The 16,484-nt window shown below is 43.0% G+C and overlaps 1 protein-coding gene across 1 annotated transcript in view; it reads left to right on the plus strand.

Moving 5' to 3' along the window:
- LOC110977850 (glypican-5-like) overlaps window positions 1-16,276 on the plus strand; it is a 47,422-nt gene extending 31,146 nt beyond the window's left edge. The window contains exons 6-8 of the mRNA XM_022232338.2: window positions 8,925-9,054; window positions 9,933-10,116; window positions 12,176-16,276. Of these exons, the coding sequence (XP_022088030.2) occupies window positions 8,925-9,054; window positions 9,933-10,116; window positions 12,176-12,534 (673 nt within the window). The 3' untranslated portion in view covers window positions 12,535-16,276. The remainder of the gene's footprint in view (window positions 1-8,924; window positions 9,055-9,932; window positions 10,117-12,175) is intronic.
- The last annotated feature ends 208 nt before the right edge of the window (window positions 16,277-16,484 follow it).

Consider the following 16,484-nt stretch of genomic DNA (forward strand, 5'->3'; position numbering starts at 1 on the left):
TTTTGCATTCGTGTGGAGGATTCCTCAACCAAATGAAGATTGCAACCCTCCAGACTGCAGTCAGCAAGTGAATGGGGTCCTGATTGACTTACACATGTTCCCAGCTACAAACAGGAGCTTAAGGAGATCACCGACACAATGTTTTCAAGGGAGGGGGGGGGATTTTATGGGAAGCCAACATGAAATACTGAGCCCAATGCCATATCACCTAGTAAACATGTCACGTGACACATAGAGCTGAATGTGACATCCCAAGGGGGCCGTTGCTGTTGGTGTTGAGGTGTGGTGTGCGCCAGTCAGCGCACTCGTGGGTATGTGTAAAAAAGAAATCAACAAATTTCATGCCAATTGCGTATTGTGCATTTGATCCTCTGTGAATGAACTGGGCAGTGGGATGCCCAAAGGACTTGGCTGGGGTTGAAAGGATGCTAACCTTGCAATGGGCAGTTTTATTACTCAACGTGAATCCTCGAATAGCAATTGACATTTTTCTGTTTGGTTGGGTTCTTGAATTGCAGGCCCAATCCGTCTTCTTTGTCTTGTCTTCTCTAAAACATTCCAGAAATCTTGTTTGAATAATAATCGGAGAGGAACATGGGACAGTTATTCATGTTGGAACACAAAATTTTTATCAGAAACAGGAAAATGCACAGAGTTTGCGGTAAGCTTCTGTCCTGGTATTAAAAAAAAAGGACAGAGCAGAGCGAAAGAGAAAATATGCGCATCCCCCTAGCAGACTCGTCCTGCATTTTGTCGATTTCACCGCCAGGACGAAGTCAGCCAGATCCCCTTGTTACTGGTACATCATCCTCCACTGTGGCAGTGTACAGCAGGCCTCCATGTCCAGCATGAAGATCAAATGCAGCACCCTGGCTCTAAATGCCAGATTGGGAGTGAAATGGGCTAGAAGTAATTTGGGGACAAAACTTTCACCGCACTTTCCTTTTTGGCACTGTTTCTTCCTCTCCCCCCCCCCTAATCCCTGTTTGTATACACCTCCATGTATGGTGGAAGCAGGAGTCAGAGACTGTTCTTGATAGTCCCGAGATGTGAATGACCAGATTATGGCCTTGTGCAACAGATGGTGAAGTGCCATAGCTTTATTATTTGGGTCAAACCACCCCCCCCCATCCAAGACCAATCACATGGCAATGGAATTCCTGATTTCAAATGTCTATGTACGACACAATTTTGCAAGGCGTTCCTGTTAAGATGTGTGATTTACTCCCTGCTTTCATCACAAACTGCTTTTAGTAGAGCATTTGTATGGGTAGTACATGTACATGTAGAATTCAAAAATAGCCTTAACTTTCAGTTTGCTATTACAAAACTTTTTAAATTGGCTCTTTAATGTAAATTTTAATGCAACTTTGGTCCAACAAACCTCTCTATTTTTATAACTTTGACAAGATTATCAAACGCAACACATCGTGCTGTTCAACGTGAAATGAAGTTGTGCTAAGGCACCGGAGTTAAGTTTTGTTGGTGTCGGCATATACGATTTGAGCTTTGCTCCCTGTCTCGAGTATCGTGTCCACACCCCCCATAAGTTCCGGGTTGTGTTGCCCCGAAAGAGTTCAGGGTCGATGACTTTCTGGCCATGATGGTAGCATTCTGTGTTTTGTTTTTCACTGTTGGGGCAGGCATCATTGCCAGGCGGTTACACACTACACTTTGGTTGTTGTCCTGGCCTTCTTGTTAGCGGTTTTTTGCATTCTTAAATCCGCAGTGGGAGTCGCTTACCGCTTGTTTTTTTTTTTTTTTTTTTGAAGGCAGTTTGTGTTTACTTTTTTTTTCCCGGAGAAAGAGAGGTCTTTCATGACAGACTTGGCCATGTTTGTACAACACAAGGGTAAGCAGGCACTGTTGACAAGCAGCTAACAGAAATGTCTAATTGATAGTGGTCATTGGTGAAAGTTGATCTTCGCCGAGGTGAGAAATATATTTTTTCAGAGAGGTCCCGAAAGTGAAAACTCAGCGTAAAGGAATTCAGGAGCAAGCCAAGCGTGGAAGTGTTGTGGTGCGCTCACTTCCAGCCTGCCAAACTCTGTCTTGTCTGGGACCTCAAAACCAGCGAACATTGACCTTTCCAATAACTTGCATGTGTTACATAGTGATACCATGAAACTTGTGTCAGTACTTGTAATAAGAATGTTTAACTTCAGTTAATCTGTCAGTGATTGGTGCAACATCCCAAACATCAGAATGAGACAATGAAATTTCCATTGGAGCATCCATTTCTATTCTGTTCTCGCCCTGTTAAATACAGCTCATTTTGTTGCATGGATTCTAATGACCCCCCAGGTTTGAAAAACTAAGAAACCCCCAACCCCCTGAAACTTTGCCCATCTTCAGCAGGCTAACCTTGGTAGCGTCACTCCAATCTAGAATGAGCTGGAACAACACCACCTTCCACTCTGTGTGCACGGGCACCCTTTATCCCAGCTACATTATCCCACTGCAGAGCAAGGACGGAGGGAGGAGGGTTCTCTTAATGTCTTTCTGATGACAAATACACACCAGGGTGGTGAGCAGAGGTTAAGAGAGGGGGATTAGCGGTCGGTGCCCGGAGGACACAATGAAACCTCCATGAACTACCACTACATGCACTCCTACCATTTGGAATTTTGGACCCAGCCAATTTGACGACACTAAAGCATGTACTACTACCAGCAAAGGCTTCAGTACATCTGTGCCAGTTGCTTCATTAACAGTGTGGACATTGTTTTTACTTAACGTAAATTATATTGACCGTCAATCTTTCGCAGGAATCTTGGACAACTTGGGTTTTCATTCTCATGTTTAGGGGTCAAAATCAGATATTTTAAAGGGTTTTTTTTCCTCTTGGAATGGTGGAAACTGTTTGAGGCAAGCTGTAATTCAAAGCTTGTTCAGTTTAAAACCTTTGTAATTCATGTACGCTGATTGAACAACAATTTTCAGTTGAATCTTTTTTCCTCAACTCCAAACTGTCAATAGCAAATGGTAGATTGCAGTTTTCTCTGTACCTATCATACATCCAGATTGGGTCATCACAGAAGGGGAATGTCTGTTCACTTACTGATTGGGCTCATCCAACCCCTGTGTGGGTGATACATGGATGTGATTGATGACTGTCGTTGGAGCACAAACAAACCACCCTCCACTGACAAACTGCAGTGAGGTCCAGTCAAGAAGAGAGCGCCCCAGCATTCCTCTTGCATCAGCGTTACCAGTAAATTCCCGAAAGCCCCCACGCTCTCATTTTCTTCCAGCTGGTCTTCGTCAAATAGTCGATGAAATGTGCCAAGTTCCTTGACCGTAATTGGCCAGTAATGTACTCCATTTAGCCCAGTGTTTTACACAGTAGGTCCCATGTCGCAACCGATAGCTACCTTTTCTGGCTAGGTCTTCTTTCAAGATTAAAGAACAATGTCCTAAGTATTTTGTGCAATTAGGTTGGATGTAGAAGAAAAACACACAGCTCTGATTTAAGAGTTATTTGTTTTCAAGGGTATCACATTTACTGTATACACAGTAATTGGTTGACAGGTTTTTGTTCACACCTGCGTTCATGTTTCAAAACTCAAATTCAGGGAGCCATGTGTTTAACATAGGTAGTTTGAAAGTTGACTCATAAGGACAGAGTCAGAAAGCATGCAGTTCTTCACAGGGTGTGAGAAACATGATCATCTAGGTTTTTTTGTCTCGGGGTCCAAGGAAAGAGATGTCAGAAATTGAAGTGCAGTTAAGGCCTCTTGGGACATATAACACAGATGCCACTGTAAAGCCCAAGGGTGTCATTTCCCTTGATTTCTATGGATAGAAAGTTCACTGGACACTTTTGAGCATCTGCATCTTTTGGGCGGAAACTGCCACTAACTGAACTGTGGTTTGTTTTGGTTGGGGGAGTGTGGTTTCTTTTTCTCCTTTCATGACAGAGGAGCTCTTCTCAAAGTTGTAATTTTGAACGCTTTCATCCCATCACCTCTCATTCTTTCTGCATACTGGCGTCATGTACTGCATGTTTGGAGCTTTGCAATTTTTGGCCTTTTAATCTGTTCTGAAATTCTGAAGCTTTAATTTGTGGGTGTTATTCATTACATTTTTTTTCTGTTTCAAATACTTCTTTGCTTATGGTCAGACAGTGTTTGAGTATTTAGGTTGGTTTTGCATTCTTCCCAGGGAAGATGATCTGGCAAGGGAAATCTTGGTGAATGTGAAATGGCCATCAATTCCAACTCAAAGTCGGTGCTATAAATTAACCCAGTTTTGTGTGATCCAGATGCAGCTAGCATTGATCTACCCCTCAGCGGGCCCAGTGCTTGCACACGGCAAAAGTGAAGCCGCAGCGTCCTTCATACAATGTGTTTGCACGTCCATTCCCAGCTGCGTTACAAGGACGTTACAAGGACATTCCCGTGAGTCCCTCAACATGGGCAAATTCGACCCCAAAGCAGAAACTTTATAATGTGCTCGACGGAGCCACATCTTTGGTTTCTCTTGCGAGAGGGGCTCTAGTGTATCGAGATGCTTCCCCTGTCTCTCTCACGGGGGAGAGCTGATACATTCTCTGTCTAATTACATGTAACTTCCATAAAAGTGCATGCACGTACGCCTCAGGGATTTTTCCTTGACACTCACTCACCTCATCGACTTGAATAAAGTCCAGAATGTTCGAAAAGGGATGAACGTTTGTGTACATTGCGTCATTGGGCACACAGTGTATACTGCACAGCCTTTCACCGTAGGCAATCAAATTCTAGATGTAAGGTGATGTATTTAACATTCTTTCATAACCAACTTATTTTAAATTGGTTTTTGCAATGGCCATGCATTCTCGTTCACATGTGCATGTACACACTAGGAATATCTTTTTCATATTTTGATCCAGTTTGGGGGCCTTTCGGAAATTGGACCACAGACCTAGGACGTATTTTTAAAGAGCAGCCCCAACGGTGGAAGAAAATAAGAAATCTGGCCATAGTATGTTTACTTGGATCCCATTTTAGACATCTATGCCACACAAACCCGAATTCAGCAATATTTTTGGTTTAAAAGAATCACTTTTGAGACCCACTTCTGCCGAGCACCATGGCTAGCTTTCTTGAAAGGAGTGTGTTGTCATCGCTTCATTTACATCTCCTGAATACGGCTTTTCCAGGCTTTAGTCCACGTAGCACTGTGGAAACGGCTCTGCAATGCACATAATTACATGTAGTATCTTGTAGAGACATGTGTGTGGTTACAGTTACACTGTCCAAAGCTTGCCCTATGGTAGCCGGAAGGCCTGAGATATTCTCCCCCCCCCCAAAAATGGCTGAAAGCAAATGACCCGAAACTGTCAACTGGCGGGAGGAGCATAGTATTTATGAAGAAGTGATGAACTCGTCAGACAGCGGTTCTACTTCGGATAACATCGGCTCACCAGAGCAAGGAGAACCCAAGGACACAAAGAGTACGAAGTGGAGGTGCAAAGCCTAACCGCTTCGAACCCATCGTGCCACCAGAGCGCCAATGGGATCCTGATCAGGCTTACAATGGGGCCAGCGCTGGTGAACAAGGCGATGAACAAGACCAAGACCGGTTGATAAATACAACTTGCTAAGTTCAGAGTGAAGGACAGATGTTTTGAATGTCTTTATGTTGTTATTTTATTCCGAAAAAAAGTGTCAGGCTAGGCCGTGTAGCTCAGGTGTGCAGGCCTTTGTACGAAAAAATACCCATGGAACCAGGGGGTCCTGCGAGGTCATGACGGTTTTTGTTTCCATGGTGGTGTGCAATTAAAAAAGCACTTCTGCATGGTGCCACCAATGGTACAAACATGGACAGTTTTTGAAAAACCTGCAGAATTGGTCCATATTTTTATCGCACTGTTACTATTTATTCAGAGGTCACAGTGCCACTTTACATATAGGGCCTACCTTATTACTTAGATACCACGTGAGTATATTAAACTGTATTGCCCATTTTTTTCACCACCTTTGGAGTTGCTCTTTCTCCAATCCAAGACAAATGTGTTGTGGTCCTAAATATCCTCAACCAGCCAGCAAACTTTTTTACAACCCCCTCACTGTACACATGTACATGGCTCCTCCCCCCCCCCCTTACAACACATGGTTAAGTTACATGCACAGTGTATTTTCATAGGGCCCCTTTGCGGCAGCTGGCACAGGGTTCAACAGTAGGATCAACCCCTAGTGGCCAATCCTTCATCGCCACGGTAATGAGTTAGTGACAAGAGAGGAATGTCAAGAGAAGGCCCTATCTGGTCCTGCGACATTCCACCACCATGACCAAAAAAGAAAAAGCCTTTGTCGGCTGGCTTGGAAGAGGAAAAACCTGCAGACAGGGCGCATGTGTGCCCTTGATGGGGAAAGGAATTGTTTTTGGAGGTCTTAGGTTGTCCCAAACATTTTTGCAACTGGGGCTGTTTTGTGTGCCGAGCTGATGATTCATGGATTAGGAGGGATATTTGTGTTACTTTTTCTGGGGAGCAGCAGACTGATGTCACCCACTTGGAAAGGAGTAGGACTGGGATGGGGGGGGGTGTGAGTTTTGGCTGGTGTTTCAGGGTGCTGACCACTAATTCAAGTGAGAGTTTCTGGCCAGCTGATTAACATTAAAAGTGCCCCCTATCAGTGTCTTTTGAAAAAGGAGATTGTTTGGCCCCCAAAATGGTGAGATTGTGTAAATCCTCGCAAGGATCAACTCCCTGGGTCTTTGAGCTTTCATATGAGAGCAGAATGGCTAAAAACTTCGGTTGAAAAATGGTCCTAAGTGCCCGAGAAAGTTGAGGGTTGCCACTTAAAAATGGCTGCAATCAGACTTCGGAAAAATCACTTTTTGGGGGGGTGATTTTGTTTTGTGGGAATAATTAAAAATGTAATTGGTTAACCCACAACAAATTGAAAAGAAATTGAAAGATTAGTGACCAGACAAGAATTTCATTTGTGTTCAGAAATCTCAGGGACGTTGGCGTGCATGTTATTGGGCCCTGAACAGTGCTGATTTTACACTGTTTTCAATGGGGTTTGAATTAGTGGACTGTACCCTTCAGTGGAACACTTCACAGTGAGATAGGGTGGGTCAGGGGATAAGACTGATGTAGGTGTGGTGTAGGAACCAGTGGGAGGAGGGGAAGGGCTCTATTTTTTTAAGGGGTGGGCGAACTCTCCTCTTTCCCTTTTTCCACACCTGATGGATTTAAATGGCATTTTAAAATTTTAACAGCTGGCCTAGATTGTCATACAAGTCGGCCATATACGCACCCGGTATTAACCCTAGACCCTGTCTGAGTTTAATACTTGGCTGTAGCCTGAACATACACGCGGGTCTATGGTAGTGGTCACGGACAGTTTCCTTAGAGTCGTGTGTAATTTCACGCCATAGCTAAGTAATTCGGATGTGGCCTTACTCTGGGAGACTGATCTTCTATTGAATGCTTCACTTTTCATACCTCTTTTAAAACTCTGCAATTGGACATTACATTGCACAGCTGTTTAAATGTTTAACATGTTTAAATGCATATTTGCTCCTTAAAGCGATTTCTTCATTACTACATCAGATTTCAAGTATGTCTTAGATGCCATAGTAACGTGATATGAATCATTCTATGCTGTCTGGTCCAAGTTTTGTCTTGAGCTTCACTGAGAACAATCCTTTAAATGTTGTCCTGTGTTTGTAAATATTTAGAAATCTAGTTTGGGGAGCAAACTACCGTCCTAACCGGGATTGATATTATCGCATAAATCAAACAACAATTGAACAATTCATTATTTTCACATTCCACCTCTCTGAAAAAGTACACCCACAAGGCAAGGGAGATCGTGACATAAAGACGGCAAGTGACAAAAAAAAAACCTGGCCATTTTCTCATTTCCCTGAGGGCGTTATGGCCTTGCACCTGCTGATCAGAGTGAAAAGAGGCACAATGTCAGGTGTAAGACCCCGGTGAACCCCCCCCCCTTTTCCCCATTTTTGTTTCGGTGTGACAAACGAGCACAGCTTGCAGCAATATTTCACACTTTGTAGGCTGAGGGGATTAGGCAACTTTTCTTTGGAGTCACAGTGCTGGGTTTTGCATGTCCATGGTGATTTACGGTATGATAAGAAGTCTGCTGTGCCCACCGCAGTTGTGAGTTTTGCAAGGAATTGAAAGGAAGTCATCTCTTTTGTGAGCAGCGATTGCATCTTACATAATTCTTCCTGTTTGCATTGACCGACTTCTTCTTTTGTAAAATGGTGTGAGGTGTTTCAAAATCATCCAACATGTCCTTTTTGATGAGAGGTTCTACCGTTATTTTGATTGCTTCAACATAGTACACTTGTTTGTGGTCTTTGTAGAACATACAAGAGTCTTTTTGACGTAACTTGAATTTGACTGATGTCGAAGCCTCTTTGGCCAACTTGTGACTTAAAACTTTCGTACCTTTATTGTACCACCATTCTTGAGCTGCACTTGGTCCTTTGTTTAATAACCAGAGTCGGCCATTTAAGCCTTTACTCTAGTTGATTTGCATAATGACATGTAACTGTCAGTGTACCCAGAGCAGAATCCATTAGTTTTCACGAGCCCTTCTCTCCAATCTCCGATCCCTTTTTGTTCACAAGTACCCTCTCACCAGTCCCCACAAAGAAGGGCAGGATCGCCAGTCGAGCACTGTTGGCGCCATGCAGCCGATTGCCCACGTGAAGAGGTTACGGTTTTTGCCAAATTACTGGTGTGTACTTTCAGTTGTGTGCAATATTCACAGAATGGCTGAGTCGGAATGGAGCGGCTGTGGCTATGAGTTACACATGAATCCGTGGGCACTGGCTTTAGCTGTTAGCCACCACATACACGATATTTTCAGTGGTATCCATTTGGACGCAGTCTAAGCTCCTCACCCTAGCATCTTCAAACTGTCCATAATTCTTCTCTTGTCTCATTTTGTCATGTGCAGGTACTCCATGGCACCGGTCCAGAATGGCCTGGGTGCGCAAATGCGCAATCCAGAAGTGTCGTGGACGGGGCGAGAGTTTGAATTGCTCCAAGCCTTTGCTCTCATGGACAAGCTAGAAGCCATCACACATGTGAGTCCAATACTGTCTGGTTTTACTGTGCTAGTTAGGATCCCCTGGCTTGTCGCCTCTTTCACTCCAGCTGTTTGGACTTGAAACTTTCCTCGACATTTTCAGATGGTTTGTATATGTACAAGGAAAAACTGCGGAGACCTTGGCTGCTAAACAATTAGCAGAAAAGTTGTGCTAACTTAGACAAAGTTGCTGACCTCAAGCACTATTTCATGGCGGTGTTTTGCATGGTTGTGCTGAAGGTTGCGCGAGTGTAGGGATTTCTGTTGTTACATCACTACGTTTATGCACATTTTTCCACCAAAGTTAGCATGCATTTGGCTGTGCTTTACTGCTTATGGTCTCCATGAAATGCGTGGAGCCTCTGTTGGCGTGAAATCGTGTGCTAAGCAGCACCGTGAAATTGGGTCCCGGTCCGCGGGTGTATACTCTTGTCTCTCCAACTACAAGTTTTGCACCTGTATCTGTGTGAGAGGAAAATTCATGACACGAAGCGTTGGCAGCCCAGGCTTTATTCACTTGATGTGAGGAGAACTGGGTCTTTACACTGATGGGGTATTCACAAATGAATTTGGCTTGACTCAGATATCCACAATGTATGACCCAGATTTCGATTCCCACAGCTTTCGGTGTCCACGCTAATGTTAGTTTTCCTTGGAATTTGTGTGCCAAGCTGAGCTCCCGTGCGGACGCCTCTCGGGTGCTTTCTACAGACTTCAGCACGTCCTGCCAGAGGGTCTTTGGCAGATTAGGTTTTCCTCTAACCAAAATGTAATAACTGCCAAAGGGCATCTCAAAGGTGAGCAGACAGTAAATTGATTTTAATCCCCTCGTGGGCACTGTCTCCTCTTCCCTCCCTCCCTCCCCCCCCTCCCCAGGCCATCCGATTGAAGCTGCAGGGCAAGAACAGAGGACCCGACAATGGTGAGTTCAGCGGGAGTGGCAGCGGCAGTGGTTGCTATGGCGTCGATGATGAAGACTGCATCAGTGGGTCGGGAGACTCAACAAGGACGGAGACCGGTGGCAATCACACTGACATGGTGTTCACCACCACCACCGAGGGTGAGTTGCCCATCTCACCAGCTTTTTCAGAAGTCCCCCGTCATAATGTGTCTCGAGGTTATTGGTTCACTCACTGTCCTGATGGGCTTGTGAATAGATTGGGAATTTACTAAGGGTTTTCTGCAGGGACTTGGACAACTTTTTAAAATTGATATTCCAAATTGATCTTGAATTGAAAATTGTTCGAATTTGTTGATTTTTTTTTTGGTTATAATTTTTTTTTTCATATACGCATTATATCGACATTTGGAAAGTGCAAAAGACCCCCAGGTACCCGTTTGGCTGAAAACATAGGTTTTTTTTAGGGAATTGAAATAACAAAACCAAAACCTTTTTTTAGTAGTTTTCAGATATGGCTGTGGTTTCGATTCTAGCTGTCGGTGTGTCCTTCTTCCTTTCTGGTCTTCCCTTCGTCCTCTTTTACCAGGTCAGCCTCACATCGACAAGCTGACAGGAGTAACAAACAAAAGGAAAAAAAAAGAACAGCTTCTCTTGCCTAAAAGAAGGAAAAACAAGATTGAAGAATGGACTGTGATCAAATGTATCAAACTTGTATTGTCATTAAGTGCAAGTAGTTCTCTTTGTCTCTTTCTCGGTCTGTTTTGTTGGGGGGGGATAATTCCTCGTTTTGTTTTTCCAGGAAATGACTGAGAAGTTTGGGTAGACCATTTGAACTGACCTTGTGACGGCTACCGGAAGGACATGCATATTTCATGCATTGTTTTCTGCTATACACAGACAACCACAAGCAGACAATTAGTTCTTATGATGAAACCGCAACAAAATCAAATCTGTCTGGATCACGATCAGAAATCACGCACTGTCATAGTGAACTCACGCAGTGAACAAAAGCTGGGTTTTGGGGGGGGGTTTCTTAGTTTGGGAAAAAACATCAGAGAAATCTTCACTGGTGCACGTAGCTTGGGGCAGCATGTCAGCCATGTTCAGCAGTTCACGCTTTGTTCATTCACTTTGAGTCTCATCGGCAGATGTCAGGTTACGCGATCGTAATCAAGTCCTCAAGTGATACGCGTGCCCGGTATCAGTGCCACTGCCAGCAGCCAAGAGATATTGGCAAAAACTCTGCAGCTGTGTATGCCCCAAGATGGCAGTCGCTGCCAGAGTTGCGTGTAACAGTATGGTTACAATTTCAAGAAGGCCTTCTTCTGACACAAGTCCTCAACATCCCTCCCTCCCCCCCAATATCTAAAGCCCCTAGAAGAAAAAAAATTTTTTTCTGAAACATTCACAGTGCTAAGTGATCATTTTCAGATGGAAGTCGAGGACAGGTTTTTGGTTGATTGTTGGTCAGCAATGAGAAAATGCCGATAAGATCCCAGACAGTGTTATTGTTATGACTAACGGCTGGACAACACAGGAAGGAACTAGCTTCGATTTCAGATAACAAAAGAAAAACTATGCATGACAAGAGTTGTTTCCCCGTCAGTAACACCATCAGAATTGAGTTCCATTGGACGTGTAAAAAAGTTGTCTATAAAGTGAAATGTAAACAAGTCATTTCTTACATTCTATCATTTATGCAGTGGGTTGTTTAATAAATCCTGGGGGGTGAACCAAGAAATTCGAATTAGAAATTTGTGTAGGTGTAGCATGTTGGTGTGTCATATAACTTTGAGTTCTGAGCAGTAATGTTTCCTTGGAAACTTCACATGCTTAGCAGAAAGCAGCAGAAGGCCAGACATGGGCTCCATACCACTCACAGCATTTTGGTTGGCAACCAAAAGCTAAGCTGATCTTTTCCCGGCTTAGTGAAATTTGTGTACCCGGCAACTCCATGAAATCAGCCCTCACACAAGACTTCAGTATACACCGCACAGTGACATATCTGTGGAAACCGCTAGGGCATTGCAGGTCATTGGCTTGCACTTTGGAATAACTAGCTGAAACAACACCAGAGCTGTCCTGTCTGGAGATTGCTTCTAAGTTGGTTTGCTAGTCACTGTAGTAAAAACTGAAAAAGAAAAACCTTTCCAAGGTCCACATCCTTGCTTAGTTATTCAGGATGTCCTCACGACTTTTTTCCCCTCTCTCCAAACAGAAACCACCGCGGAGGAAACGGACTTCCACTTTGATGCCACCACCCCCTTAGGGGAGGGCGATGACAGAAGCCATGGAGATGGAGCCAAAACACCCACCGACGGGTCCCCCACCCCCAGCCAATTCCCCTTCCGGCCTACCCGGGGGAAAGCCAGCACCCAGAGGCCCCCCGTCCGAGCCACCACGGCCAGGCCCAGCTTGGAGGAAGAAGGGAGAGGGGAGGTCCCCGAAAGCACCACCCCAGGGAAGAAAGACGAGGGCGGCAAGCAGACGGGCAGTGGAGCACCCGGTGCTCCCAGGATCTCTGCCCTCCTTGTGTCTCTCTGTTTGCTTGTGTCATGTATGTGGCATAGGCATTAAGCCACCTTCCTTTTTTTCGTTTCAAAGTTCACTAACTCATTTTTATAAATGCCAATGTTTATAATACTTGAAGGGACACAGAAAGATTTTGATTTGGGCACAGCTGTCATGCGTTGCCATTTTGGTAGACTTCAGAGAAGTGACCCACTGCAAGCGAGAGAACTAAAGTTGGACGTCTGATTCACTGGAAATCTTGAACAAGGATTGATGAACGGAGCAACACTTTTGTCTCGTCTGTTCCAGCCCTCTGGGGCCCAACCTTGTTGTCAGTGGAGTTTGTCTTCACTTACCCCCGCCCCTGCGACCTGTGGCAAAAGAGCAGTGTCCAGAAAAAAAAACCCAAACAAGACAAACGTTGGGGTCCATGCCCAATGCCGTTTGGGAAAGGAAGGGTGAGAAAATCAGGGAAAGGTTTGGAAATAGTGGGAGCACTTTACGTGGTTGATTTCTCCAGAAAACTGCACATCTCTCAAAACCAAAATTCTCCCGCAGTCATTTAAATGCATAGTTCAATTGGTTCCGTCATGGTTTCAAACATGTAAGCACACGTATTAGTTTGTCAACTGTGGCATTTTGTAAAAGTGGCATGTAGATTTCAAAGTGCAGACTTTCTATGCATGTATATATTTTTGTCTTTATACTATAAGTATACTGTTTGCTTTAAAAAAAAAAGTATTTTTATGGCAGAACAGAACTGTTATAATAATGATAATAACAATTATAATAAAGTTTCTATTTTTGTTAAAAGTCTTTGTATATTGATCTTCTGCCAGGCAGAGAGGTAATTTGGAAATCAGTGTATCTTGATGTAGAATGGCTGTATTTGCTTTTTAGTGGTTCAAGTATGCTAAGGTACTCCGTTGGTCAGTAGATGTATGCGCTATCCGTTCTGTGCAGTCCATAGAGGGCAGTCTTTCCTTTGAAGGAGCCATTATCATTCACTGGTTGGTGTGTCCTGTTGACCAGATTTAAAGAACAGCATTTAATTTAATGCAAGGATACATACTGGTTTATCCTGCTAAATCATTTTGCAGCACACGGTTTCTGTAATTGTTAGTGAATAGCACACTTCATTCATATATATATATATAACAGTAAATGGAGCGATTCGCCAACTACACAGACTTTAACCTCACCCTATGAAAGATCATGCATCCACAGGCATTAAAGTATTCTCAAGCCTGATTGGACAAACACAGACATGGACCATTCCATCTACCAAAAAGAGGGTAGTTATTATACAATGGGAAGCGTTGGAGAATAGTTGCAAACATAATGCCTATGTGTATATAATGTATTTGTTAAAATGCATTTTACTGTATTGTAAGTACATGTATAACCTACGTAATATTGTTGCTATTTTTTTTTATTAACACAACATATTAACGCACAGACTTCCCTGCTCCTGCTTTTAATTTACTGGTTGCTTTTGCTTCATCCTCTGTGTCTAACACTATGCCATGCACCAGGCGTGGAATATCATCAAGAATACTGCGATGCTAGTTCTGTTCCTGAAAAACAATAAACAGCAGCCTTTTGAAAATAGATTTTTTTTATTTTTAGTAGTTTTTATATTATTTATTGTACAGAATTCCCATTTTAACACCCCCCTCCCCGTTGGTCAACCTGTTTCTGTTTAATCTACAATGCATTACATGACATTACAAATTGAAAATGTCTGTGACGATAAAAGAAATAATTCATAATATATGGCTGTTCAATTGTTGTTATAGGTAATAGGTAGAAAACAAATTTAGTACTTGGAGTTTGTTTTATGCACTATTAAAGTTCCATACATATGTTGTGGTAATGGTTTTAGATGATTCATATCTAAATCAAAACTTTTTGAAAATGCACATGCCACAGTTGTGCACTTTTTTTCAATAAATAGTACAGGGCACAAGTTCCAATTTTACATACCTTTGTAGCTACAGTGGTGGAACAGATATGGAGAGTTCTGAGTGTGTGTGATTTTTTTCTCTCTGTGGTATTGGCATCATTCAAGAGAAGTAAATTAGACAAGCTAGTTTAGCAGCTCACCCTGGTGTCACTTTTTTACGTGGCTCACTTGTAGTCACATGGAAGAGATCCTGGGTTTGTCCCTAGGCAAGACACTTTACTGCAGTGACATATCTTTCTAACTGTAGTCCATTAAGGGATTGCCCAGGCAGTGGGGATTGGACGAAAACTTCACTTCCTTCACTTAGACTCTAGTTTGAGCTCTGAAGGATGCTATTCTGAGGAATTGTCATTCTGTGTCTCATGTTTGTGTAAACTCGTGTTCCACTGCTGCTAAAAAATTTAAAAAAAAATCATGAGAAAGTGTTTAATGATTTACGTGTATCTGACACAAACTGTTAATGCCAAATATAGAGCGGCACAATTTTATTATGCAGGCATTTCTGTGTGTTTTGTCTCTGACGGTGTTTCTTGTTTCAATCATAAAATGATGTCTGTGGGACAGTTGCTCTAGTTGGAAGTGCCAGAAATTACACATTACAGGCGTTTTGAAAGAAATTCAGAGTTATCAGATACCTTTGTTTCTCGTGGTAGTTGTATTTCAGAAATTAAAATGGTTGTCTTTCAGTTTAACAAATCGGTGTCGTGGTAAATCAGCCTGAGCAAAACAACATCCATTGCCCACAGAAGATGACCATATCATTTGTTAATTTAAGTTTAGGAGATTTCTTTGTTGGATACAGCACAGCCTGATGTAAAACGATCCAATGCCATCAGCTTCTTTCAGGGGGGGGGGCAAGAGTAGGACTGGTATTCGTTTGGTGCTCCAAATCTAACCGTACGGTGTGCACATAACAGTGTTATCCTGTTAATTATTTCAGCAGACAGTTATGCGTGTCCCTTTGTCAAATGTACTTCTAGAACTTCTGTTGTTGATTTGAGCCATTAATTTGGTGTAGTTCACAATGAGGCAATCATTTGCAAGTTATAAGTAACAGTGTTGGGCAGAAAACTCAGTGCCGGCCCAAATCACTGTACGTAACGGTACTGTCTTTGTGTCCATTTTTATCATGTGCATGGCACACAGCAGTTTACCTGAAACTCTGTGACAAGGTGTTTATGGTTCTTTTTGTTTTAGTTCATTGTTGTACATTTAGATCAATAGAACATACAATTGCCGTAGAGCTTACTATGGGTCTAGTTTGCTTACAGCAAATGAAACAGTTTGCTTAGCAAAAGTAGGTTATCAGCCAAAATGTCATGGACAGATTAGTATATTTATCATGACTGGTTCCCGCCAGATTTTTGCTGAGCAGTTCTGTGAAATTGCAATGGAATATGCCAGCCAGCTTTCCCCACAGAAGCCCCTGGTGTCTCTGCCTTGGGATTCAAATGCAGCAATAAAGGGCTTTATCCACTTGTCGTGGCTGTGGCTTAAAATCACACACAGCTCTATGGAAATTGACTGTAGCCACTACCATGATGCTCATGCGTATATAATTTCAAGCTGCAGTCAAGTAATTCAGATACGGCTTTAAGTCCTGTTGGGGGATCTGGTCCTTTTCGTTAGGCTTGTAATGTTGACTTGACCTCTGGGGACCAGACCAGGATGTGGGGTTAAAAGGTAGAAGAGGTAGATCACAGTTCTCTGCATTAATATGAGGAACTAGTGCCTGTTTTTGTTTGAAGTGTTTGCCTCCAAGTACTTTCTAATGTGTGTGCACATACCCGCTCGGTACATCACTGAATAAAAATGTACATTTGTATTTAAAAGAACTGTTAACCAGAGTTCAGAATTTCTCATTTCTTACGTATTTGGCCCACATCTGACCCAGCAGTGGTTGGTTTGTGGAACTGATACAGAAAGCTAGAAAGGCACTGTTGGCCTATTTCTTTTTATTTAATCAGTGAATCTCTTGAGACAGATCCTGACAGTACAGTGTACTCGTTGTGGCCGTGCATTATACATACGCATTTTGATAAAGAAGTCA

This window comes from Acanthaster planci, linkage group LG14 (genome assembly GCF_054643075.1).
Source record: "Acanthaster planci isolate LZ-2023a linkage group LG14, COTS_SCS, whole genome shotgun sequence".
In the NCBI taxonomy this organism is placed as follows: Eukaryota; Metazoa; Echinodermata; class Asteroidea; order Valvatida; family Acanthasteridae; genus Acanthaster; species Acanthaster planci.